We start from the raw sequence: 27,064 nt of genomic DNA, 5'->3' as shown, positions 1-27,064 counted from the left end.
TTTCAACACCTCCTGACATTTTAAAACCTTATCTGCTCACTATCTGACCACACCCAGTGAGTGATCTCAAGATGAAGCAGATAGAAAACAAGTGTTTTTTTGATCATACAAAAATTGTGCCTCAAATCCATGCACTGTTTTTTCTGAACATCTTCAGGGATTTAGAGTCTGACACGACACTGGACCTTCTTTACAGGTATGCTTTAGACAATACAAAGTGCAACAAAAATATGCTCTACCAGCCCCAAAATACTGCATGCCACTTCAGAGACTGATTCATAGTACAAATACTCCAAGGAACTACTTCTTAAACCCCTGGGTTGACAGAGCCCCTGAGCAAGCTTTTTTCCCCACAGACTTCACACTTTTTAAAAATTTCAGGATCATTGTTACCAGCTTTTTGCTGTTACCAGAGATGAGATGTGTCTGTCCTGTACTCCTACACAGGCCACTGACCTGGCCCTGAGCAGCATCCTAGCCTTTGGCACACAACTCCTGGCCAAGAAATGGAACCGGAGAATTTCATTCTCAGGAATCCAGGGCTGGATGTCAGCAGCTCTCTGAACACGAATGGAGGCTGTTCCCTAGGGAAGAGAACTCACCAACGTGCACTCAGAGCCAAGAGGCTGATCCTCATCTATCCCAGCAGCTCCCAACAGTGCAAAGCACCAAGCAGGATGTAAATGGGAGTCAGGCCTTGGCATTTCTGGTTTCCTCTGGCATTTCAAAAAGGACGTGCATGAAAGCTTACAAATTTGTAGGGGAAATGGCTGTGTAATTTCATTATTGATTCATTTGGGGGATGGCAGCCATACGGTGCCGAGGTTACACCACACTGGATGCAGCACTGGTCCATCTGAAAATGCCAGAAGTTCCTGAAACACTGCCTTCACCATCAGTGGACATTAAACTGGGCAGAAATGGAGAGGGCAGGGTGCCTCTGGAAACATTTCTGACCCTTATAGCTGAAAAGCACAGGCATGTTTTTGAGAATAGGAAAAAAAAAAGAGAGGAAACAAATTAAAACCTCTGCACAAACTGTGACTCATAGCCACCACTCCTGCTCATCATACCAGAAACTTAGTAAAGCTGGCTTGTTTTTAAAGTTGATCTGTTGAGTTTTTAGTTTGGTTGGTTTCTGAGGGTTTTTTTAAAGGCAGACCTTAGAAATCCAAGTTCACAAGGTATCAGACTCTCTGCAGCAGCCCTTGGCAGCCCATCCTGAGAGCATCTTTACCACTTTGAGTTTAACAATGCCATTTAACTTAATTTGAAGTTGTACCAGTTCTACCTATGTTAACCTTGGTGTCCGCCAGGACACTTTAACACAGTTTGAGTCTGCAGCACATTTAAAGAAGAGAGTTTGTAATTGAGCATTCAACCCCTAATCATAGCATCTAACTACTTTTCTAGGTTTTAAGGGATGGGGAGAAGATTGTCCCAGAACAAAAGTAGTAGTGGGAATGTATAGTGTGTTTCTGCTTTCATTTTTGCCAGAATTGCTCCTTTTCACCCCAGTGCTGTTTCAATCCCTGTATTTCTGTGCACAGGTGGTTTTTACAGTCTCTTCTTTGTACACAGTGATGGAATGAAGTGATGAGATATGATTTTTATTTAAGTGTTTTACCAGAAATAGCTCAAACCCACAGTCAAAAAAATGTCCTCTAGTGTAAGATTACACCTTTCTGCCATTCCCAGACAAATTTTCATACATAAAACCTAACTGCACTTTGGAACAACTTCTAGTCACTGTCCTGCAGAAGAAGGAGTTGCTATCCAGTTTAGCTCCCACATGAGAGACCTTTTAATGAAGAAGTCTTTAGTGCCTTTTATTGTAAATTGTGCTACTGCCAGATGTGATATGGGCTGGACTCCAAAAGCAAACTACCTGGAAAGCACCTCACTGTGAGTCAGAGAGCCTTGTGAAAATCCCAGAGACCTCAGAGGAATGGAAAATTCACTCTGTCACAAACCTCCTTCGGAGGAGTTTCCCCTGTTCCGTTCAAAGGCAGTTCATCCATGAGCAGGGCTCAGCTTTGGAGAGTTTTCCCCATGTAAAGGAGAACCAGTAGCAAAGGATCTCTCCTGGATTAAGAACCAGAAAGGTAATGGAGACTACTAAGGATAATAGAGACCTGCTGGGCTCAAAAACATGCAAAGCATTGCAGAGATGCACAAAAGGCAGCTGCAAAGCAGGTGAATAGAAAGGTGAAAAATATTGACATACTGTTCAGTTTTTCTATTTTCATGGTTTATAATCCTCTGTTCAACATACAAGGCTAAAGAGGGGGAATTATGCCTTAAAATAACACTGAAATATGCTGGTAATCAGGTACCTATAGACTCTACCCAGTGGGCCTCTGGGAAGGCACCAGGTGTCCCTCCAGGAAGTGGAACATCAGTGTGCTTCCAAAGACAAGCTCATCAACCTACTGAAACATCTATCTTCACGCTGTTAAAGTGACACCAGAGCAGCAAAATTACCAGCTTCTCTCATGCTTCCTGTTCCTCTGCAATCCCTCATTCTGGAATTACCCAAGATGAACCTGCCTCATTTCTATCCAAGTTATTTCAGTATCATTTTTGACTTGCAAGACATCCAAAATAAGAGGCACAACATACCATCATCCTTGCCCTGTGGATAGGGAATGCCCCAGGAAATCATAGTTTGCAGTAGCTTGAATAGGGCACACCAATGCCAGTCCAACTGCAAAGGAGAACGAGGTGAAGAAACCCCATTTGGACTTTAATTCTCTGATAAATGTATTTTTCCTTGTAGTTTTGTCCTTTTTGATTTGAATAGGAAGGAAAAAGGCCATGTGACTGTGGAGGGCACAGGACAGAGACTGGACAGAAATCCTGCCAGTTAAACTTGCCTGCAGAACTGCTGTGCAGGGCCAAAAGTAAAGAACAATGCATGCATTTGCTATGATGTAATTTTGGTTTGGCAGCAGATTAAAAAAAAATTCCTAAAGGCAAAGTAAGAGGATGTGAGAGACAGAATTCTACATCTAAGTGAACAGTTTTGGTTAAAATCATATAGGAAGGTTCTAAAGCATTCTTGAAAATGCTTTGGTAATTTGTGTGTGTGTTATTTGTGGAAATTATCTGGGTTTCAAAACAAGCTGAAAAAATGTATGTCTAGCTGACTTGGTTCTGTGCCTCAGTGAGGAAAAAAGAATCCCAGCTTGTACTGGTAGAAAAGGTCCTCCATTATGTTTGATAAGGATCAGGTTTTCTTCTAAAGGCTCTCTCAATCTAACTAGCATCATAAAATTACAAATGTTTGCTTCAAATTATTTGAAAATTGTTTCTCTGCCATTTTCTGTCCTTCCCAGGGGCTACAGAAGCACAGAAATGCAGTTCATCTGTAACTCCTAGCTGAGTCTGTCAATTGTCTTTGCACATTTTACAAAGTTGTAGGACCCAAAAAAGGAATTAATTGTTTTATTACTATTACCCATAAAAAGAAATACCCCTCCTTCTATAATTCACTGCAGCAGAGCTCTGCTTTTGCATAGCATCTGCAGGCTATTAGTTTTGCAACTGCAATCTGTAATTGCAAAAACATGTAATTTAGATAGGGCATGTGAATCCAGTCCCATAAAATCAAAAAGGATATAATCCAGATTCTTTGCTTCTCGCAAAAAACATTAACTGAAAGTTTCTATACTTGTCAGCATGACCTCAGGTCTTCTACAGAAGACAAATCCTGGATTCCCAGAATTGCTGCTCTGCTGGAGACTGCCCCAAAAAGCACACACAACCCCAACTGTAGAGGAGAATGCTCCTATCCACAAACACGGTTCTTCTGCTCTTCTGCCTTTTGCAGCCCAGCCACACAATCACAGAGGTAGCCAGTGCACAAAAATGGTGCAGTTCCATGGGCACACTCCTTAGAGGGGAGTGTGATCTCTTCAGATCACATTCCCATGAAACAGAAGCTGCATGGCTAAAAAGAAATTGATGCCAGGCTTTCTCCAAATGCTGGCTCAACGTAACACTGCTAATCCATTTGCTAATACAGCTGTCCTCTGCTTTCTCTTCCCTCTGACTTCAAAGAACAGTGAACTACTACAACACTTTGATCTCACTTTGTGGTGAGATCATCCTGAGAGCTCTTCAGAGCCCACTCGACAATGCCACATCCAACTCACTGTCAGCAACAGCCTTCTTCCACACAGGAGGCTGGACCAGAGGGCTCTTCTAAGCAGCATTTCCAGGATCCATAAGGACCTGGGCTCAAATTTTCATGTCTGTCAAGATCATACTTCTACCTTGCCTTTTCCCTGACTCGCTGACCCCTCATGAAAAGACTGTATGAGAAAGATTTTGACAGTGATCAAGGTTACAAAGATATCAAAGACATCAATCAGGGTTAAATACACATGAGAAACATTCAGGAATAGCTAACAAGCCCAGGAAAGGTCATGCAGCCTGTGACTGAACACTCTTCTGGCAGAACAATTTCATTTCAAGGCAGGAGAAAGGATGCTTTCTTATAGTGAAAAATGCCCACACATGCAGGCAGCTGGGGATTTAAGAGAACTTTAAAATGCTAATCAGAAACAACTGCTAAGTAGAGTCAAGACTTCAATTTTTTTTAAAATCAAGGCAATTAATTTGATCACAGTGTGTTCAGTCCTACACACACATGGCACAAGAGCCAGCTCTAATCTGATATTACTGTCTTCCTGCCTTCTGCAGCACCAGAAGGAATTTAAACCTCCCATTCGAGCTCCACACCATGCAAGACAGCTGCAAGGCAAGAAGCAGAGCACCTGCAGTTGTCAATGCAGCAGACTCAGCATCTTGGACAGCTCAGCTAAGCAAGCTGAGACAGTCAGAATTCGGACACAAGATGCAGGATTCAATCTGAAGGGCAACTTTTATTAAGTGGATCCAAATACATTCCCACGCAAAGAAAAATTATATATATTGCTGGTCTACAGGTGAATATACAGTTAAAGCTTCAGGTAAAAACACTACTAGACTGCAAAACTTTATTTCACAGAACCTGTTAATTATTCTAAAAAGTGTGCACAATAGGCACATTTGGCACAACAGGACCCAGCTGTTCATTAGCCCAAAATCTGAGCACACACATTCTTGAGTTGAACAACTGGGATTTACCTTAAAATATGTTTTACTGTCTGCAGAGAGAGCATACATGTCCTTTGCAACCAGATATCAGGTACTGGATTCAGATCTGGTTTGAGGGAACAAAATGACAACTGCAGCTTACATCTCACAAGTCATTGTGACTTTCTCCCTTTCCTGATCCATCCACTGATCTGTGATTGTTGTCAACTTGCTGGAAATATGTTCATTTGGAGGGGTAAACAAACAAATTGAAAGCAAGGCTAATGACAAGAGAGAATAAAATAAGTCTAAATTAAACTCAGATCAAACCCACTGGGAGCCAAACTCAGGGTGCTGAGTCCCTGCTGGGACAGCCCCAGCTTGCTGCTGCTTGCCCTTGAGTGCCTGTCCTGGTTTCAACTAGGAGAGACTTATTTTTCTTCTTAGCAGCTGGCACAGTGCCCCTTTTAAATTTATGTTAATAACACACAAATTTTTTGGCTGTTGCTGAGAGTTTACCCCAAATCAAGGACTTCTGGCTCTCCCATGCTCTGCCAGTGAGCAGGTGCACTACTGGGAGCCTGGACAGCTGACCCAAATTTTGTCCAAAGTGGACAAAGGCATATCCCATACCACACAATGTTGTGTGCAGTACACAAACTGGGGAGAACTGGCCAGGATTGCTTCTTGGGACAGGCTGGGCATCAGTCAGCAGGTGGTGAGCAACTATACTGTGCATCATTTGCTCCTCTCCTCTCTCCCCTTTTCATTTTAAATTATAATTATTACCATTTTTAATTATAATTATTATCACTCTTTTAATAATATTTATTTTATTTTAACTATTAAACTGTTTTTATTTTACAAGGTGTACTTTTTTCCCTCCAGTTCTCCTCCCCACTGGTGGGGAGACAGGGCATGAACAAGTGGCTGCATGGTTCTTATTTACTGGATGGGGTTAACCCATGGTTCTGCCCAAGAGCAGACGGTGGCAGCTTGATTCACATCTGCAGCCAGAGAGATGCTGCTTCTGGGAGCACAGCAGATGTACAGGAAATTAGCAACAAATCTTTCCTAATTGTGGAAGTTGCATCAATTACACAGAAATACATCAGAGGACTGGAAAGTCTGGGTTAGAAGTGTTTGCTGTCCCTCAAATTCTTGGAAAAAGCAACTGACCATGAGTTAAATTTCTAGGGATCTCCTCCTCCCCCCATCCTTCAGCCTCATATGCTCAGGGTACCTGAATCTCACTCTAAACCTCTATGAAGTTAACTCCAATGAGATGGAGGTAATCACCTCCCAAGCAGCAGCAAGAAATGATGTTTTAGGTCACCATGATGATGGTCACAGGCAGAAAGCTGTTTTATAAACAGAGGCAGTACTTTGACTAAACTGCCTGGTTTTAAAAACACAGGTCTCATTTGCATTGTCAGTACCTGCTGGGTAAAGCAGCTTTGAAGGCACCTTTCTGTGGAACCTAAAGAACTGGGTCCTCTGATTTCACTGCTGAAAGTGGTTTCTCCTTCCTTGCAAATCATGCCAAAGCTGAATAAAAGAATACCTTTTTATAAATATAATCACCCCCAATGCAAATGCCACTGCCAAACCCCCAAGAACAGAGCAACACGGGACATAAGGAAAGAAACACACGCAGATAACACAGAAACAAACACTCTTCTCAGTCACCAGTTGGTTGCATTTTTGCCTGAACCCCTCAGCTTTACCCAGAGCTCTGCAATGACTTCAGCTCAGAGCTGGGTGGGTCTCTGCACATCCTGGCAGCAGGGACAGGTAGAGTTCCCGGGCTGCCACGGTTGGACAGTGGTCTGGCACACTCAGGCCATGGCTGGGGCTCCAAAGCCAAGCTGCCTTCTGTTTTCCTCAAAATGCTGGTGCACAGACAACAAGGTTTTATTTAATATCAGGATGCAGTGGGCTGAATCCAAATTTGATGGCAGCATTTTAAGCTGTGCAATGTGTATTACATTACAGCTGCTTGTTGGAAAGATGTTTCTCATTCTGCAGATCCCAGGCCATCTGTATGGCTAAGGATTCATCAACTATTAATAGCTTCTTCTAATTAAAGAGATATTCAATATAATAATGTTAAAGAAGTTATTGCCTCTGTTAGTAAGCTCAGTTAAGACAGTATGAAGATGAAGCTCCCTTTCTTTTTTTTTGGCCATTGGTTTGTATTTAGCCCAGCCCAATGAGCTTCCTTGTTTTCACATTTGTGTTTCACTTCCAGGTTTCACTTCTAAATCTCAATTCTGAGTCCAGACTTTTTGCCAAAAATCTGCTCTGTTTGAATTTCTAGTCTTGCTGAGGAAGGCATAAATCAGTTTTTAGAAACAGAGATCATTTTATAAGTGAAAAAGTACTATAAAAACACCCCAGCATTTTCCCCTAAAAAGAACCCCTCAAACCAAAACAAGAAAATAATGTGATGGAAAATGGTCTTAAAAGCATATATAAGGTACATGACTAACTCATACTGGGAAGCAAAAAGGATGCCTGACATTGAGGATTCTTTGTCAATCACCCCTGAGCTACCTGAAGTGCCCTTCAGAATGGCTGGGAATAGTCTGAGCAATCTGATCCCCATGACCACCTAAAACAGGAGGGTCCCTTCTCCTTCCCTGCCAGCCTCTGGCAATTGTCAGACTCTCCTGAAAGTGCCCTGAACTCCTCAGGCTGTTTTCCCACCAAGATAATAAAATAAAATTGCCCAAAGAGAGACCTGAGTACTCACAGCCAAGGACTGGCATGGACAACAGGAACCCTTCTTTCTGGTGCTGATAAACCATGTGAATGACTCACTGGTCTTTACCCTTAGAAAGTCCTGGGATCTGCTCATGTAGCTAGGGAAGAAAAAAAATCATCCAGTTTTGAACAGTGTAAGAATACCACAGTGCTGTACAAGCCACCACACAAGCCACCTGCACTTATCCATTGTACATCTGGTACAAAACAGCAGTTTCCACAAAAAAAGCTTTATTGCATGACAACAGTTTACTTGGATCCTGCTCTGAAGCCTGAGAATGGATAAACAGAGGTGTAAACTGGTGCATGAGCATCACACTCCTTGTCCATCTCCTGACTGCATGTGAGTAACTGCTTGTCTGCCACAGCAACTGAATTAGCAAGATCACAGGCACCAGATTAGATAAAAGAGAGGGAAAGGTCAGCTTTGGGAAGATAAAAACGTGGAGATGTTTGCTTGCATGCCACTCAGAAGACATCAGGCTATCTCTTTCAGGCTGGGCCTGTCTCTCTTCCTGCAGAGTAATATGTTTTCTTCTATCACAACGTGCCAGCTCTCCACCACATTTAGAACATAATAGCTCAAGCAAATAAAAGCCTTTCATCTCCCCACTCAGGGTGAGATTAATTTTTTCCAGCTTTAGCTGTCTCACAGAGTTGCCTGGGCTCCTTTTAAAACCTACAGAAGAAAAGGCACCCCTGGAAGGAAATCCAGTCCATGCAATGGTAGGTGTTTGGGATAGGTGGGAAGAGAGAAGAGCTTTTGAGAAGAGCTTTTCTGCCTCCATTTAGCAGAGAAGGAGGCTTGAGTGGTGCTTGAGAATTTGTGGCACCTGATAGTTCATAAAGTAGCAACAGCAATCTGTGAAATTATTTAAGAAAGAAAGTCAGATGCAAAGAAATTAAGAAAGAAAAACAGAAATATGAAAGGAACACTGCAAATTAGGCAAACCTAAGCCTTTATCATTGCACCTCTCACTTGACACGTGCCAGCAGCATCTAGAACTACAGTAAAGGCTTTTGCCTTCAACTGTTCTAATTAGGTACATTTTGCTAGTGGAAGAAGAAGTCTTGAGTTAATTTCCACATTTTCTACAAACATCCTGAAAAGTATGATGCAATCATATCAGAGAACCACAGAAGCTCTCTTTTCATAAATGTGGGTTTTAAAAATGAAATGCCCCACTGACAACATTTCACCAAGCCACTGGAGTTTCCAGCTTTTTTATTTCAAAATATAGGGGATTTTCAGGTCAAAGAAATCTCTACCAGAATCTAACCACAGAATAAAAATGTGAGGCATGATGCCTGAAAGGTTTTAGATGAGTACAGACATCAGTGTCCTCCCAGACACTGAGGGTACAAATACTATGGCAAGATAATTTACTTCCCTACATGGATAGCATCAATTGCATGGGCACTTTTATAACCACCTAAATTATGCTTCCATATGAACCCTCCCCTCTTTTCTTACTACTGTACTGGCTTTAATTCTACACAAAACAACTGAACATCTTGGACTCATCATGACTTCTGCAAAACATCAGAGGTACTGAGCACCCTGAAGGCACCAATCCAAATTTTTTCTTCCAGCTGAAGGGCTACTCAGCTTGCCATTAACCAGTTTAATATGTGTAGTCACTACTCTCTTCATTACCTAAACTCATGAACAAAAATACCGTATCAGGCTCTTAATGTGCAGGTCTACAGCAGAGCAAGAGCCTGAGGCCACTTCCTGCTGCTGGATGTGCCCCCTTTCACTTCCATTCCCTCCTGCCCTCTGAACCTCTTGTGGCCCTGCAGAGCTACGCCTGATGCACACAAAGGCAATGGAAACTCCAGGCAGTCCCCAGACTGCAGATCATTTCCCCCCATCCCTCTGATCCCACACAGATCTGTTTGTAAGCACACCAAGAGCACACACAGCCCTGTAACAACTGCACATGCCATTACTGGGAAGGAAACCCAGACCAGGAGCACAGTAACACATCCTCTGATGGGCCCGATTCAACACTATAACTTCCTAGTTCCAAGCCCAGGCAGCTGCACCAAGGCTTTGTCAGGACATTTTCAATCAAAAAAAGCACTGCAAGCAGCTGGAGGTGACTTGTAACAGAACTGGACAGAAGGTGCCACAGCTGAGGTACAGGTTTTTGTCTTTCAGTGCACACTAGTCTTGTTCTAAGATGCCTGTATCTTAGGAGAATTAAGGTACTGGAAGTGACTTTTATAAGCAAACAGGTAAATTCTCAAGTCAACCATCAAGATTTGGAGAGACTAAGTCATAATGGTATCAGTTTAGATTCATGTGAAGAGGTTCTACTCTGCTGGACAGTGCTGGTTAGAACTGCCAGGAGAGCAGAGGAGGGATGGCGTGCTGCAGGGAATTAAATGGTCATTATTCGAGAACATCAGGACATCAGGTTCTTCTCTCTGGTCTATCCTGCACTCTTTACAGGCACATGAGTGCATGACAATGAGACTTAGGGACAGACATGCTTTTTACAAGCATTTCTTACATCCCTTTGACAAGTGCCATGCTGGGGGCAACACCCACCTCCTGCACTGCCATACCAAGCCAACACCAACCAACTCTACCCTGAAATGGAAATACCTTGTCACAACATTGCCATTCATCCAGCTGGCTTCACACCCTTTTTTCAGCATCTGTAGTACCACACCTGTGTTTAGCCTTAACCTAAAGTTTCCTTCTGGTTGTGTAAATGTAGTTCTTTAAGCTTTCTTTTATTCTCTTAGAGCTGCAATTACCTGATTTTGCCAAAATTCTACACCAAGCAAACTGCTGCATCTGTTGCTTTTCTAAAAATGACAGCATGTTTATGTCTAGTTTCATTTTTGTACATGTTTTGCTATGTTGGCACTTCGGAAGCTGAGTGGGAAGAAAGAAAGGAAACTTCATGCCTGGATTCTATGCAGCACCTCTGCTGCCTGCTGGAGAGTTAAGGCTTACAGCTGGTTAGCAAATGCCAAACATATGGACCAGCAAAAGGAAAGAGAAACCCACAGTGTTTTTTCCTCTATGTTAAGGAGATGCCCTTCTGGAGATGCTGGTCCCAGATCAACTGAGACAGCAGACTGGTTTCTTTTCAGCCACCTTTTCCAGGAGTCACCTGCCCACTGATCACCTACTGAGCTCCTGATGAAAAACTGCAGGTCTGAGTGCTCAGGACTGTTCTTAAGAGAGAAGAGCTCGATGCTGATTTCCTAGAAAGGAGATTAAACAAGGGCTTCTGAGATGCTAACAAGTGACTCAACCTAAGAATCTCCACGCTGAGGAACAGCTTGGAAATGTGCACTCCTAGAGTCTCAGAGGAGAGCATTGTTTAACACACAGGAGCCTGGCAGGACTCAGATCCTGAGAGGAAGGCCTGTGCACCTCCCCACACAGCACGACTTCTCTGAGCACAGCTCAGACCACTTTCTTCACACTGGATATAACCCTCTTTGAGACCGCTGACACTTTCAACCTTGTTTTGGATAGTCACGAAACCAAGGAACAATAACACTCACTTGTGCAATACTTGGTGGCCCTTTGCCAAGCAGCTCCAAGGGCAGTGGCCCATGGCATTTAGCAGGCAGGCCACTCCTCCACAGCATCCTCATGCTGCAACACACTGCTCGAGCTGTGCACATGTGCCTCCTGCACAGCTTTGCCTTCTCTCCATGAAAAACACTTTCAAGTGCCAGAATTATTCACAGGCACATTTTAATGTTTGCAATCAAAACACAAAGAGGATTTCCTGAATAGTAGTTTCCAGTGTGAAGGATCTCTTAGCTTAGCCCATGGCATTCTGAATTCTCAGTCACTAACTCAAAGCTTGACAGTCTCTATTAAATGTGCTGGCAAAACTGGAGTTTATCCAACTGCAGGGTGAGGAGCAAGCTGTGCCAGGCAAGAGGCAAAACAATCTCTTCTCACATCTATCACCATTCCAGCAGATAGACCACAAACAACTAGGAGAACTCGGAAGATGAAAACAAGTTTTATGTTCCATTTTCAAGCAGTTTCAAAGCCAGCTTAAAGATAAAAATGTACAGTGAATTCTACCACACTTCTTGTCCTAGGAGTGTCAGCTATTTAAAAATAAAACCTGGAAGCTGCAAGAGTTCTCTTCGGTCCAGTGGGATGTGATGATAATCTGCACACACTCATAACAGCACCTGGGCTCTTACTTCATAAAATAAGCTTTGTGTGCTGTCCAGCTAAAAATCTGGCAAAAGGATTAATTCCAACTGGAAGCAAATAACTTCATCTGACCAGAATTAACTCTAAATGTGTGCCTAATATTTTAAATAATGGTCTCAAATGTAATACCGTAATGATTAATATTTGCTAAAAGGTAGGACACTAATGAAACCAAACCCATCTCTATTATGCCTTACTTTTATACAGACCCTAGAGTGCCAGATATAAAAACAGAAAATGAACAGAAAAATATCATTAGTCTGAAGATGTGAAAGTGTGAAGTCCAACTAAGAAAGCAAGCGTGGGCACTTTGAGGTGCTCTCTGCATGTGCTGTCATTCAAGGCAACAAAGTATTAAGAATTTTTCCAAGCATTTCATTCCTACCAGATTCAAGTCAGTGTCTTACTGGCTACTGCAGTTCCACAGGTGAAGGTATCATTTATGTCTCTCTACAGTTAGGGCTTGGTCAGCATCAATCCCATAATAAAATACTGCTACAGAGCATAAGCAAGAGCCCATCATTCCTTTCTGGGGAACTGTTCAGAATAATTTGAGTAAAATTTTCTTCAATGAATACCACGCTATCAACTAAAGAAAGACGTACTATTATCTGGCATAAGTATTATTAATGTAGTATTGAACTTGGGTTATTTCCTGAAGGACGAAAACAGCTGCAGAGCTCCATATTTTTACCACCTGCTGTGACTGAACACTAATTAATTGTCTGTGGATAAACTTGTGCTCCTGTTCCCTTTGTTGGTAGCTATTGTCTGTTCTGTACTCTTATTAGTGCTGTTCTGTACTCTCATTAAGTGAGATACTGCTATCATTCCTTTACTGAGACAATTCCCACTGTATAATCACATCTTCCTCCCACGCTTCCCAATTATACTTCTCTAGCCAATGTCCACACCAATTTCATAAGCAGTGGGTCTTTTACAGAGGTTTTCCAAACCCAACAATCTTCCTTTCCTTCTTGCCCACAGCTCTCTGCCTCTCAAGCATGCAGCACATTTTAAATACATGTATGCTATTACTGGTCACATCCCCCTGCAACCGCTTTGGGATTCTGGAGACATTTCTTCCAGCATGTTTTATTTTCACTATAATTATCTGCAGTGTATGTTGTCCTTCCAAATACTAGTTTAAAAATAACAAAGTATTAGTTAGATCTGGGATGTGTAAAGAAATTCGGTGATGGCACTAATATGATTCATGAAGTTCCAGCTACCATGGAGAAGACAAACGAATCAAGACTATACACACAAAATCCAACAGGAGCTTTTGCTTCATGCCAGACACATTCGAGTTGACTTTCCTGCCTCTGCTTATACATCTGTCCTCAACACCACATCAATTCTCGACTTTATTTGGAGGACAGTGGGGTTCAAAGGGACCCAAGGAGATAAAAATCAGAGCAACTAAGACTTTGCTTCCAAAATGCCTTGGAATAGATTCCCAAGTAGGAGCAGCTCTCCAAGCAGGAGCTAAGAACAGAACAAAGGAAACAAAACCCCACTTGCTGGGACAGGCATTACTCCCCTTCTCAGAAACACCATTCTGCAATGCTGCTCTGGTCCCTCCTACCCCGTTTGCCCCTGGTTGAGCCAGGAGGCTGCAGGAGATGTTTTACTGCAGCTGGCACTCGTGGCTGCTCCTCTCTGGCTTCCACCCCCACACATCTGGGATGTGTCACTGCCTGCTCCTTCTCCCCCTCCTCTCAGGCTGATTGTTCTCCACAGCGCACACACAGCTCTTTGCTACTTTGCCCCCCAAAGGATGTCCTCAGTGACAAATGATGACATAGTCAGGTTTTCTGGAAAATAGGAGAACGTGTTGACAGATACACTTCTGTCCTGGCTTGTAAAGTAGGCATGTATTCTATTTTGCCATCTGTTGGGGGTTGGGCAGTTTAGGATTGACACTGCCAGGAAGATAATCTCCTGCTAATGGGCTATATGGTGTCCTGGCCTGTAAAATAGGCATGTATTCTTTTTTGCCATCTGTTGGGGTTGGGCAGTTTTTCTTATCTCTTTCAAGAACAATGACACTGCCAGGAAGATAATCTCCTGCTGATGGGCTATTGAATTACTCACTGTGGCTGGTAAGATTAGTTACATCATCCCATTGGGAGATGCTCCACCCAGAGGGAGGAGCCAAGCATCCCTGCCACCATAAAACAAGCATTTCTGAGACCACAGACAGCCTTCTTCCCTGGATTTCTCAGAGGAATCAGGAACCAAGGCCCAGCTGCTCCTTCGCCACATTTTCAGAAAGGATCTACACCCTTCTGCAGATCGCCGCTCCAGGAGGAGCAGCCACCATCTGGCTGGACTGCTATCAGCACCCTGACTTCTCAGGGTGTCAGGTTTTTCTCACTCTGCCAGTGGTTTCTTTGCTTGTGCTAAATTACATTGTTATTTAGGTTTTTTTTCCTTCCTAGTAAAGAACTGTTATTCCCGTTCCCATATCTTTGCCTGAGAGCCCTTTTTAATTCTGAAGTTGTGATAATTCGGAGGGAGGGGGTTTACCTTTTCCATTTCACAGGAGGCTTTTGCCTTCCTTCACAGGCTCCTGTCTTTTCAAACCAAGACAACTTCTTAAAGAACTGCTGGCCTTTAGTTGCAAACTTAAATGAACTTCTTTTGAGTGTCCTTTTACCTAACTTGCAGCTGTGTTGTTCGCATACACAAATGTTTTGAGAATCCCAGGACAGAGGTGAGGCCATTTGTGTTCTGTAGACCAACATAAAATTTTAGACTCCATTTTAGATTATTAGATTTCTTTCTGGAGGATTTTAGACTAAGCTCTAAGATGTTACCAAAAGCAACATCTTCCCCAGCTGAGTAACAGAAAGAGCACAGAGAAACCTTCTCCCCACCACCTCTCCATCCCTTTGAAAGTCACCTCTACCTCCACCCCACCTACCTGAAATATTCCGTATCGGTAAGGAAGACAGTTCAAGAAACACCAGAAAGAAAGCTTGCTTCATTGTTTTCATATGGACACTGGGGATTTGGAAGGAGAAAATTCCCTGACACAGAACGAATCCTAAGTCTGGCCAGAAAAGAGGGAATTGTAACAAAGAATACAACAGGCAAGACTTAATTTTCACTATCGACACTTAGATGGAAACAGGAGGTTTTCATAATGGATTTTCAAAGTCAAATACAGCTGTAGTTTGACAGAGGCTGTCTCACTGAATTTCAGGGCATACTGAAGCACAATCACACATACTGTTTGCTTCCTCAAATTCTCCCAGAGGAGAGGCAAGAATCAGCTTCACAGAGAAGACAAGCTAAAGGATGACCTCTGCTTTGAAAAGAACAGACAATTTTATCATGGATACTATGCCCTAAGCCTCAGTTCTTTTACCATATATTATTCTCAGCATATTTATAAAATATAGGACAAGATCTAAAAATCCTTCAGTTCTGGGATAAAGTAACCTTTTTCCTCTGAACAGCTACAAAGGCTCCACAGGAAAAAGGGCAGTTTGTAAAATCTTTCAAAAATCTGCATGTTAACTGACAGCAGTTGCAAATCCACAGAACTCAAACATACAGAATGGCTGCTCTATCTTTGTGGCAGCAGGACTATGTGGGTCTAATCAATTCATGTGAATGAAACACCAAATTACACATCCCAGTCTGCAGAAATCTGCAAAAAAAGTCAACAGCAGAAAACTCCCTGCTCAGTAAAAACCACCCACTGTCAAGTGCAACAAAGTAGGAGGAAAATATATGCTAGGACTGAAGTTCTGGCTGTGAAACACCATCTGAAGCCAACTTCTTCTAAAGCAGTTTTCCCTGCAGGATGTCGATGGCATCAGGAGTACAGTGAATTGGAACCTGCCTCATGCTCTCTGATACATTCAAATTATTGTTGCCAGCAGTGTGTGCAGAACAGCAAACTGCTGCTGCACAAGCATGCCAAAGCCAGGCTTTATAATATTTTGCTTCCTGAAAGTAACAGATCATCCCAAATACAATTATATAATCTCAAATACAATTAGCACAGCACAGGCTTATTACCAGCAGAAGCACATCACAACCTAGACATTTTTATTCCTAGCAAACAAGGAAAGAACAAAAGTTCTGATTGAAATTTGGCTTAAATAATTTCACCAAAAATTTGTTTGCAGAACTTGAAAAGCTGTTAAATGCTTACTGCAGATGTTTGCTTATGGGACCGGAAATGTACTTTCATAATACAAGGTTTCCCTGAAGCTCTATGGTTTATAGCAGAAATTTATAAAGCAAATTCCTGCTCTTACAGAAGTTGGTAAAGGCTTTGCCATTGATGCCCATAGGGCCAGCATCACTCTTGCTCTAAGAAACATAAACCATTTAATATCTACTTTTTACTGCATTCTACTGTAAGATACTCTATATGCACTGCAATAAATGCAAGTGGCAAACTTTGATATTAGGAGACATTTCGGCTTTGAAATAGAGAAAGTAGTGAGAGGAAATGCCAGAAGTCCTCTGAATTTCCCAAGTGAATTAAACTTTAAACTGTGTTTTCCTTAAGAACAGTAATTACATTCTTACCCTAAAAAATGTCACTGTCCTTAAATAAGCCTGCAGAGATGTCATCACTGAGTGAACCTTCCAGGATGGAGAAATTTACTGCTTAATCACTCCAAGTTGTGAGGACTGTGATCCTAACCACACAAGGGTGGAATGATCTGAAGCAGCATTTAGAGGCCAAAGTAAATTGGATGGGATTTGTTTTCTCCAATGATTTACTAAATTACTTTTCAAATTAACTAGCTATTCAGGTAATTCTAGAAACAACTGCAAGGCCTGAGCACTCTGTGGCAAACCAGATGTGAGCTTTGATAGAGAGCTGTGGGGGTGCCAGGCTCACACAGAGGCAGCCAGGTGTCTCTTCACTGCTGACAGAGCACCTCAGATCCACCAGCTGGGGTTTTGTACCCACACTCCACTGGGCTTTTAGGACACATCAAGCAGACCTGTATCACAGACATTACAGAGCAGAAATCAAGGGGGTGGGCAGAGCAGCAGACTCTTCTTGTTTGAAATGACATTACAGATTCCCCTGATAATAGCAACAAATTAATTTCTTTAGACGCAGAGCAAAAGCCCTGCTTCTTCTATGGACTCAGCTGATCCAAATGCTACTTTATTTTCCTCTCTCCTCCTTAAAAAGGAAAAAAAAAAATATGTAAACTTCAACTGTAAATATGCGGACCTGCAAGCCTTCCAAGACAAGGAGAGAAAATAAAATTTATTAGATCATGGGAATCTCAGTCTTACAGGTAGCAAGCATCCCCAGAAGAACATGCAGTGTGCAAGAGCTTTGCTTTCCATCTCTGCACTTCCAGAAGTCTTGGCTGAGTCCTACCATGTAGGGGCAGCTCTAGCAAATCCCATTTTCTAGAAAATTCAAGGAACTCGGGGGCACAGCTCCTGCAGTGCAAGTGAGAACACACAAAAAATGTTCCATTTTATCACATGCATCCAGGAGAAATGCTGGGGTTTATGAGGCTGCAGAGCAGGAATTGGGGACAGAGCATCCAGGGACATCAGGTGGAAGGGAACTCCTGAGATCCACAGTCCTACTTTCTACTTGGAGCATTACAACCAGAAGTACCCATTCCCTGCAACATTTTAACTACATGATTCTTGCTCTGTTTTTTATGTTACAGGGCTGTAACAGCATATTAAGTATGTGGGAGTGTCTGCACGGGAAACAGTGAGAGAGGAGAACAAAACATTTCATCTCTAGGCCTTGGCTCCTCACTCGGACAAGTGCACGCAACACAAGTGAAGTGTGGGACAGCACTGGGGAGGAATCAGTCCCCTCACAGCTCCTAGTCAGTAGGGAAAAGGGAGCTGTAGTCCAGAGAAAATGAAGTCAGCAAGCCCCAGGAGGAGGTGAAAGGGCACCTCCTAGGCTGGGGCCCTGCTGATGGCACCCCTCTGGCTGTGCAGGAGTCCTTTCTTCTGCACTCACAAAAGAATCTAAGCAAGTCATTGAAAAGTGCCTCGGGACAGAGCTTGCTGCTAGATCAGGTTTGCCCTGTTAAAACAAGAAATGAGGTAATGCATGAAACTGCCTTCTATTTGAGGACACTTCATTCATAAAACAGAAATACCAAAAGTTTTGCAACCAAATGAACTTCTAGATGCATTTAAAAGGCCCCTGCACCTCTCCCTGCAAGAGAGCAGAGCAAACTGTAGGGATTCTGTGGCACAAGGCACACTGTTTCCAAGGACAACTCTGTGACTTGAAATGAGAGCTGACAACTTCCAGGTCATTAACCCAGCAGTGTAAACAGGACCTATGGACACGTACATGCATTCAGGTGGGCTGGAGCAATGGCCTCAAGTGCAGAACTCTACAAACACTACTCTGCTTTGTGTTCAGAGTTTCCAGGAAAACTTTTATTCTCTGCTCCCTTCTCCTCATTCTCAGGATATGTGGAGCCTGGTCCTGGCTATATTTGTGCTGCTAGCTGAAAGAACAGCAGAACATGCCAAGTATTTAATAACAAAATTCCAGCCTTGTGACACAACCCAGTAATCCCAAGACTGGAAGATATTTCTACTCAGCATAAAACCTTAATACTAAGAAGAGCACTGCTATTTTTATTTTGCCTGACCCTTTTCTACAGACCTGCATCTCACAAATTAAGAAACTTGCTGTGTACCAGGTGGAACAGGGCTGTATTACCTACGTACCTATGGCATTGGTAGTTATGACAACACAGGAAATGCTTAAACTAGGTGTGCTGATCTGTGTGCTCTTAAACAGAGCTGGTTTTAGCTGGGTGAGCTGCTGTCGTGGCCACTACTGGTGCCCCACTACCTTGGGCCCTCTCTAGGGACACTCCTATGAAGGGGAAACAAACGGAGCTTTGCAGAGTCCTGGGAGGATCACAGCTGGGTGTGAAAATGCACAGAACAATTCTCATCTAATACCCCAACTGCAAAATGGCAGGGCAGGAGACTCAGCAAGGCCCAGGGTCAGCGAAAAGTGCATTATAGACATATCTAATGATTTATCAAGACCTCTGCAATAGAGAGGGAAGAAATTCCTCCAACTCCAGGCTGGTGTTTCAACCACTGTCTGCTTTGATCATTTCCATCACCAGATCCCAACCAGCTTCTCACTGCTGCAGCTGTCCTGGCTTCGACACCAGTCAGATTTGCAGTGAAGAAAGTACCATCAGACACCTGAAATTCCATTTTATGACAGCTTTTACCACCACTAACTGTGCTGCAGATGTGAGGCTGTGCCTGACAAAGCTGCAGCACAAGCCTCTGCTGTATCTCAGCACAGATAGCAGATCTGCTCATCTGTGTCAATTTAAAAGTCACAAAACAGCAGAAAAATTGTGGCCCTGCACACAGTCCTGTACAGCTGCAATATGTGACACATAAAACTGCAAATGCAAGAGTTATAGAGGAAGATAGAAACTGTACTGTGCTAACAATAATAAGTTAAGCGGAGGATATATTTGTTCCTATACCCAGAAGCACAGAAGGTTTGTACCCCTATTAAGTAGCTCTAATGTGTGTTTATCCACAGGGTTCATGCAATTTTGGGCTGTCTTGCCCTGGCACTACAATGTTTCCTGCAACATTCTTTCCATTCCCAATGTGATGGGCACGTTTTGCAAAGACCACGATCTGGCCATGTTACTTGTAAAGGGCACAGAGAAGCATAATTTCAGAAGAAACAAATTTACCTTCAATCTTGACTAAATCATCTTTGGCATCTCTGCTAGAAACAGTCTTAGGTACCAGCATAAAAGGCCAGTACCAGCCCCTGCTGCACTTACTCTGCGGAATGACACCACATAGAACGTATCTTCCCTTCGGTGAATTGCTTCAAAGAAGTCTTGGTAGCTCCTTGGAGAGGCATAATACACTTGCAGCTCATTCCCTGAGTTCCTGCTGAAATAAAGAAGGGAAAAGGTAATTATTTCAGACAAAACAGTTAATTTTAGTGAGACTTTGAAGACCCGCTTTTTAAAGGAACTGCAGCTCTTCATCCACTGAGAGAAGCTTGAGGAACACACAACACAGGTGTAGACAATGAAACTACTCAGTACTTTCTGAAAGTTCATGATGCTTCAAAGGTCTTATTGTGGCAAAGTTTTCCAGATTTGTTTTTGTTCAAGCTTCTGGGGCCAGCAAAAGCCTGTTTGCTAGCTCATCGGGAAAAAAAAGTTTCAAGCAAAGTGTCTGAAAAATTTAAGGATAAAATGTCATTCTGAAATAAAATATCAAACTATTTAGTAATGAGATAATTTTCTTTTACTGCTAAGAATCCAAACCACTGAAATGGAAAGAAGTACAAAGTTAAGCATAAACAGAGCTTTTAATTTACTGTCAAATAATAAATTCACCTTCTTTCTCACCCACATTTCTCTTCTTTTTTTTCTGCCATGTCCTCTGGTTAACTCAGAGATTTTTCCCCTGGTCAACTCCAAGGTTTGCTCTTGATTTCAATTTAGACAGAGGAGCAAAAATAAGATATCCACATAATTCTGGTTTATCTTTTCCATGGTTCTCATCTTACACACATGAGACACAAGGAAAAGATGCTCTAAAACATTTGAAGCCAAAACACTGGCAAGTCCTACAATCATGGTACTTAACCACTGTTGATCTTGGAAAGGTGAGAAATTCCTAGCATATACTGCTATCATTTATACTTCTCCAATCCCATTCCAAAAGATCTTATTTTAATCACACTGGAAAGCTGTACTCAGGGGAACCATTAGCTGGACCTTCAACCTGTCATTCTCATTTCCTACACTTTAATAGAACACTGTGTGTTTGCAGCAAGACACTGACCGGGCACCCCTCCCCTCCCAGGTTGTCATCTGCTGACCCAGGTTTTGAACTAGGGAGGCTAATTTAGATTATTTTAGTATGTTTATAAAATATAACAAGGCACAAATCTATCGTCAAGAGATTTCCTCAAGTAGCAGTAATAGCAGGCTGTCACCATCTTCTCTTCCACTGCTAACTGAGTCCAGTTGCATGCAGAAGACTGCAGATGCCAGACCAGCTGCCTTTTCATAGGACTGGGGGGGCAAGTCCTGGGGGATCAGGAGCAGGCAGCTCTACTCTACACATCCCTTTCTGCAGAACTATGCATGAGAGGAACCAGCTCTCGTCCTTCACACACAGGAAACAAAGACTGGAGCTAATTTGAGCTTGACTACTCATCCACAAAAATACACGGGTCCAGCAAGTCCCTCCTGAGATGGAGCACTGGAGCTGGGCTGTGATAAAAGGCACCACATCTGAGATGGAGCACTGGAGCTGGGCTGTGATGAAAGGCACCAGCACTGGACCTGGGCTGTGATGAAAGGCACCAGCACTGGACCTGGGCTGTGATGAAAGGCACAGCACTGCTCATACAACACATCCTGAGAACTGACATGGGGCACACTGAGTTGTGTGCTCGCTCACACTCCATGAGACACAAGACCTGAAAACCAGCTACAGGACAAAACTGCCCAAAGCACTTGGAAACCACAGGACCTTTCCAAAGCTCTCCTGGTTGTGTAACACACTGAACGTGAGCAATATCAGCAGATTATTGTAGGTACACAGTTTGTGGTATCTGGGAATGGGGCTGTGGCTAAGCCTCATCCCTAATGGGCTAAAACTGTGAAAAGCAAGTGAACAGTATTGAAAGCAATGAGACATGGAGTGCCCAGGTGTACTGACCAATCACAGAAGGGAACAGAGGGCACGCAGGTACAATGCATGAACAATGAGGGGTATAAAGGGTTGAGCTAAAGAACAAGAGGGGCAGATGCTTGCAGCCTTCTGAAGTGATATGATGTCACTCTGTATGGGCAGACACCTGAAGCCTTCTGATGTGGTATGGTGTTACTCTGTAAGGGTTGAAGCTTTCTGAAATTATATGCTGATACTCTGTGTATCATGGCCGCCTCAAATGCAGCACATGCTGTGGTGTATGCTGTGACACACTGCAAGGCAGGACATTGCATCTGCTGATAACTGCAATGGACCGCTCCATGAAAGAGAGGGAGACCCTCTTCTCTTTCTTTTAACTCCAGACCCAAAACCAGGTGCAAAACTATCAGTTGTTTTAGTAACACCCTTGCATATTACAAGAAAGCACCTTATTAAATTGTGTATCCCAAACAACAGTGCTGAACCTGGCCATTTATTGGGAGATAAATAGAACTTTTCTTTTAAAACTCTGAAGGACACTGCATCACAGAGTGCTGGGATGTTACACACAGGCTTGTTTTGGGAAGAAATGAGGCAGGACACAGTGCTTTATGCATCAAGAGCCACAATCTCAATAGTGCAAAAACTTAGGAAAATAACTGCAGAGTCTCATTTTGATACCTGAAGCCTTAAGAAAGACTCTTACATAAGCCTTCAACAAAATCACTTCTGAAGAAAGCTACACAGACTCTAAAGAGATGAGGGGTGTTGATGATTTTCTTTGAAATCATCTTAAATTTATCTCCTCCACTGATTTGACTTCCCTGAAATTCTTTTCAATCTTCAGCTTCCTGATGGAGATTACAACGGAGATGGAGACCATCTCTTCTAACAGAGGCATTCAGTAAAGCTGAAGTTAAGCCTACTTTGAGTAGGACGTTGGACTAGAGATCTCCAGAGGTCCTTCATAACCTAAACTACACTGTGATTCTAGGATTTCATGGAGCACCTAACAGCTGGTGGCTCCAAGAGGAACTGGAAATCTGTTATATGTTCTTAGCAGTTCCAGGACAGTCTCAGCATGCAGCTGCCATGACTCACTGGTCCTGTTCATATAAACATCCTTAATCTGAAAAAAAAAAACCAAAAAATCTCACTTCCTTCGGAGCACAACAGATGCATGATGTTTCACACTGTTTCCAATAATCCAGATAATTTTTTTTCAAGAGCAATGCAAACATGTATATTAAACTGCCTTATGGCACAAGGCTCGTTCATCAGTGCTCAGTTGAAACAGCTATCCTTCATCTGACTGTAGAGCTCAAAAAGCTTTTTCTATTTTTTTTCTTGTAAGTCAAGATGTATCAAAATTTGACAGCCTGTTTTCCATAACATTTGCCTGCAGCTTGCTCTTTTCTCCCAGGCTGATCCTGCTTTCAAAACAGCAATGCAATCAGGCCACAGCTGTCTTACTTCACACAGCACCATTTCAGATGGTGTTCTCACCAAAAAGTCCCCTCCATGCTCCATTCTACTCTAACACTTCTCTTTGGCACTTCAAAGCAGACAGCCTCCATAACAGTTTCACACAGAGATCAGGAGAGAGAAACTTTGTTTCCTAAATCTTTTCTGTCCAGTACTTCCTGCCCCCAGGGAAGAGGGACAGGATAGTTATGAGGAGGGGTGGGCAGGGGACACCAGGAAACCATACATTAACATGCTCCAATAATCACCAGAGAAAAGTCAGCAGATGGAGATAAAGAATGCAAATGAGATACAATGGTACTTTAAGTTCATCATAATAATTTGGTACTAGCTATAATAGCTCTACTCCTGAAGATAATGAGATAAACCTTTCCCTTACCAGACTCATGGCTCTTTGAAATCTTCTTATAAAATAATGCTGTTCTCAAAGTCCAAAGTCAGTTCCCCCTGTTTTTTCCCTAAATATTCAAATCTGTTTAGAAAGGGATCCTGGAGAGCAAAGCAAGGATTTTCTTGAAATTCTTGAAATAGCTAGAAAAGCCCTAGAGTGCAGCTGTGATACAGGGGTTGCTTCAAGTGTAACATAAATAATCAGAAGCAGTTATTTGTTAAGAGACAGAATCAGACCAAGAAAGGTGGCTGTATTTGGCTCAAGAACCCTGAGAAGATGAAAATGGGCATTCTTTACCAACTGCCGATGAAAAAGTAGAAAGCAGTAACAAAAGAGCTGTTCTGCCTTACCTGAGACTGGTGTCTGTGTAAGGCATGGCCATTAGCTGGGAATCTGCTTTGTCACTGAGGGAGCTCTGAAAAAGGGGAAAAAAGAAAAGATGACACAAAGTGAAACCAATAAACAATTCAGTGGTTTGCCACTACATTAAATATAACACACAGAATGGGGGGCAGAGGTCAATCAGTGCCCCGCACCAGAAATGTGCATTTTCCCACTGAAACATGAGAAACTGAAATAGTCATCAATCAAGCTGGAACAACAAAACCAGCAAGATTTTAATACAGCGAAATTTGAAGTCAACATTTAGAGACAAGAAAGAGAGCCTGGCACCACAGACAGCATTTCTAAATATTGTACTATTCTGCTCTGGACACCAGTGAGAAATATCTTAAGTTTAATACACAACACTTCTTCTCTAGAAAACTGCAGTCTTTCTGACACTGCAATGCTCAATTCCTTTAAAGCTGTTAGTATGTGGGTGCTGGAGAACCAGCAAAGAGAAAGCTTTCCACACTCCCCCAGAGGACCAACCCACCCCTGAGCTACAACCCTTGTGGTAACAGAGAGCAAGAAAATTGCCCCCAGAGCCCTCTGTGACTGTATGTTGATTTCTTCTACCCTACTGGCCCTTCCCCTTGCTCCACCCCTGTGCCCTCATCCCATTGGCCCTGGTGTTCTGTCCTGCCCCTCAGACCCCTAGATAAACTCCTGTTTTCCCTACTTCAGTGGCTCTTTGTTCCTAGATTCCTTTGAGGAAAAAGCTCTCCTTGGAACCCCACATGAAGACCCCCGCCTCTCCTTCTGCATCACCCGGATCACAGAAGAGCTGAAATCACTCGGGGTGAGCACAAACATGCCTGTGCCCCCAGGTGTCTTTTTCAAGACACTTCTTCAGGAAGCTCACGGCACTCTGGACAACTGCCTGCTGCAACATTACTATGACTAATCAATTTAAATACTTTGAAAATTAATTGTCTTAATTTTAGCCTTGATATAAGTATGTCATCTAGATAAAGAGGATTTTAAAAAATGGGAAATATGAGCACAAGTCTCATAATTATGTAGTTGTTAAAAAAAATCCTTCTAGCAAAATTTAAACAATAGAAATATTTCAACAAAACAAATCAGTTATCGCCCTTAACAGTGAGGCAGATGAATGTGCTACAGGTTGTATTTCTCTCCATTAAGCAATTGCTTGTCCTTACAGAGAAGCTATAAAAAGGATAATGATTAATTTAATTTTAGAAAATGCTGAACATATTTTGATGGCTGCTAAAAAATTTCAAAACCCTGAATCCAAGAGCAGGAATGGAAGAACAAATCCAACAATGCAATAATCAACCAAACACAGCAATTTAAAATGGGATGTGTGGCTGCCCTAATTACAGGCACGATGGCCACTTTTGTCTATAATGCCAAGTGCATGCAAGCGAGGGAGTGTTCCATGGAATGGTTTTTTGATGGCGCACCTGCGGGACTCGTGCTCGCTGCTGCTGGCTGTTGCTCAGCCGCCGGGACCGCGTGCGCTCCACCTCGTGCCTGTGCACCCATCCTCTCAGCTCGTGGGTCAGCCTAGGAAAGCACAGCATCAGACAGACTGCAAACAACACCGGCACAACAGTTTAGTGTTGCACAACACTTTAGCTGCTATGCAGATGATGCCTTAGGATTTTAGCTTTTCTATTTTTCATATATTTGTAATCCTGCAGTTCTTTCGTGTATAGCTCTAAACTCCATACAGAGTGTTAGCTACTGTCTTCACACTTTGGTCAGACACAACAATTCCTCTCTAGGCCTGGGAATAAAGGACACTTCACTGCCTCAGGCCCTGAGAAATGTAAACGAAAAGTGAGTTGTGGGGGAGCAAACTTGGCGTAAATTACTTCATTACCTGAAGCTGTAATTGGAAGATTAACCCCCAATATGCAAATGGACTAAACTTACAAAAGTATGAAAGCCCATGACCTGTCATCCATTTCTGGGTGTAGCCCCTGGGTGGGCTTCGACTGCCCAAAGTGTACCCTGTTGAAGGCCTTTAATAAATACCTGCTTTTACTCTCTTCTCTAGCCTCTGTTCTAGGTAGCCACTACAAGGCATCATAGACACTGAAGATTACTATTATTTCACCTTATGATAACTTGTTTTTAATACCACAGGAAGAAAATACAATTTTAAGATTATTCTATAAAGTATTAGATTCCTGGGTGTTCCCACATAAAATAGATACGGTCCTTTTTTTTGCCCAACAAACAGTAATTTTGAAATTACTGGAAGGACTACTGAAATTTAAAATCAAAAGTTGATCAATTCAAGACAAATTATTGATTAAGGATAAATTTTGGCCAATAAATCTGATAGAAAGAATGGACAAAGAGTATGGAGATAAGGTTAGTGACTCATATCTACAGAAAGAGTGGAGCTAGGTGTTTTCTAACAGTGAACAAAAAACATCTGCAACGTCAGGTTCAGCCTGCTTCTATCAGAAGCTGAAGAATGGAAGACCATCTCTTATACAACTCAGTTGGAAAAGGCTTTTAGCTGGACTTGATTTCCATATCATTAACGCTTCCACATATGAAATGATTTCTCTTTCAAGTCATGAAAACCCCCCAGACAATCAAAAAATTGTTATTTGGTTATTGCAAATGATCAGTGTGAAAAGAGAGTGGTGAAAATCACTGCTAAAATAATGGAAAGATTACAAAGCTCCAAGTGAATCTGTCCTTATGACAGCAGGCATTGGAAAATGCAGGCACTTAGGAGACACTGGTCACATACTGGATAAACACCATGAGTGGACAACAGCATCATCCACAGCTGTCCAGCAGCACTCAGCCAACACAGAGTTGATATATCAACCCCAAAAAACTGTAAATGCTCACAACAGGTTGTCTTCTCACCTCAGCGACTCTGTCCTGTTGATCAGAGGCCGGCAGGGGGGTGGTGGTGGTGAAATATATAACAGTGGTTCTTCTGAGACTATCATTAGTGCTTTGTTATCAGATACAGAATGGTCATACCTGGGAAAAATCAACAAAAGCACAACAAGAAATCCCTTAAAAAACTTTTTCATGACCCTTTGACCAAAGCCAGAGAA

The 27,064-nt window shown here is 42.6% G+C and overlaps 1 protein-coding gene across 3 annotated transcripts in view; it reads right to left on the bottom strand.

Moving 5' to 3' along the window:
* ATF6 (activating transcription factor 6) overlaps positions 1-27,064 on the bottom strand; it is a 74,902-nt gene that overhangs the window by 22,560 nt on the left and 25,278 nt on the right. The window contains exons 11-15 of one of the 3 annotated variants that reach the window (XM_064427427.1): positions 26,868-26,987; positions 25,436-25,538; positions 23,975-24,039; positions 19,777-19,981; positions 15,237-18,104 (exon numbers count right to left, since the gene is read on the bottom strand). In XM_064427427.1, the coding sequence (XP_064283497.1) occupies positions 19,789-19,981; positions 23,975-24,039; positions 25,436-25,538; positions 26,868-26,987 (481 nt within the window). In that variant the 3' untranslated portion in view covers positions 15,237-18,104; positions 19,777-19,788. Of the gene's footprint in view, positions 1-15,236; positions 18,105-19,776; positions 19,985-23,974; positions 24,040-25,435; positions 25,539-26,867; positions 26,988-27,064 lie in introns of those variants that run through there. The other 2 variants (XM_064427426.1, XM_064427425.1) reach the window with 2 other exon arrangements.

The sequence above is a fragment of the Passer domesticus genome, chromosome 7 (genome assembly GCF_036417665.1).
Source record: "Passer domesticus isolate bPasDom1 chromosome 7, bPasDom1.hap1, whole genome shotgun sequence".
Taxonomy (NCBI): Eukaryota; Metazoa; Chordata; class Aves; order Passeriformes; family Passeridae; genus Passer; species Passer domesticus.
This window is presented reverse-complemented; position numbering and strand designations above follow the sequence as displayed.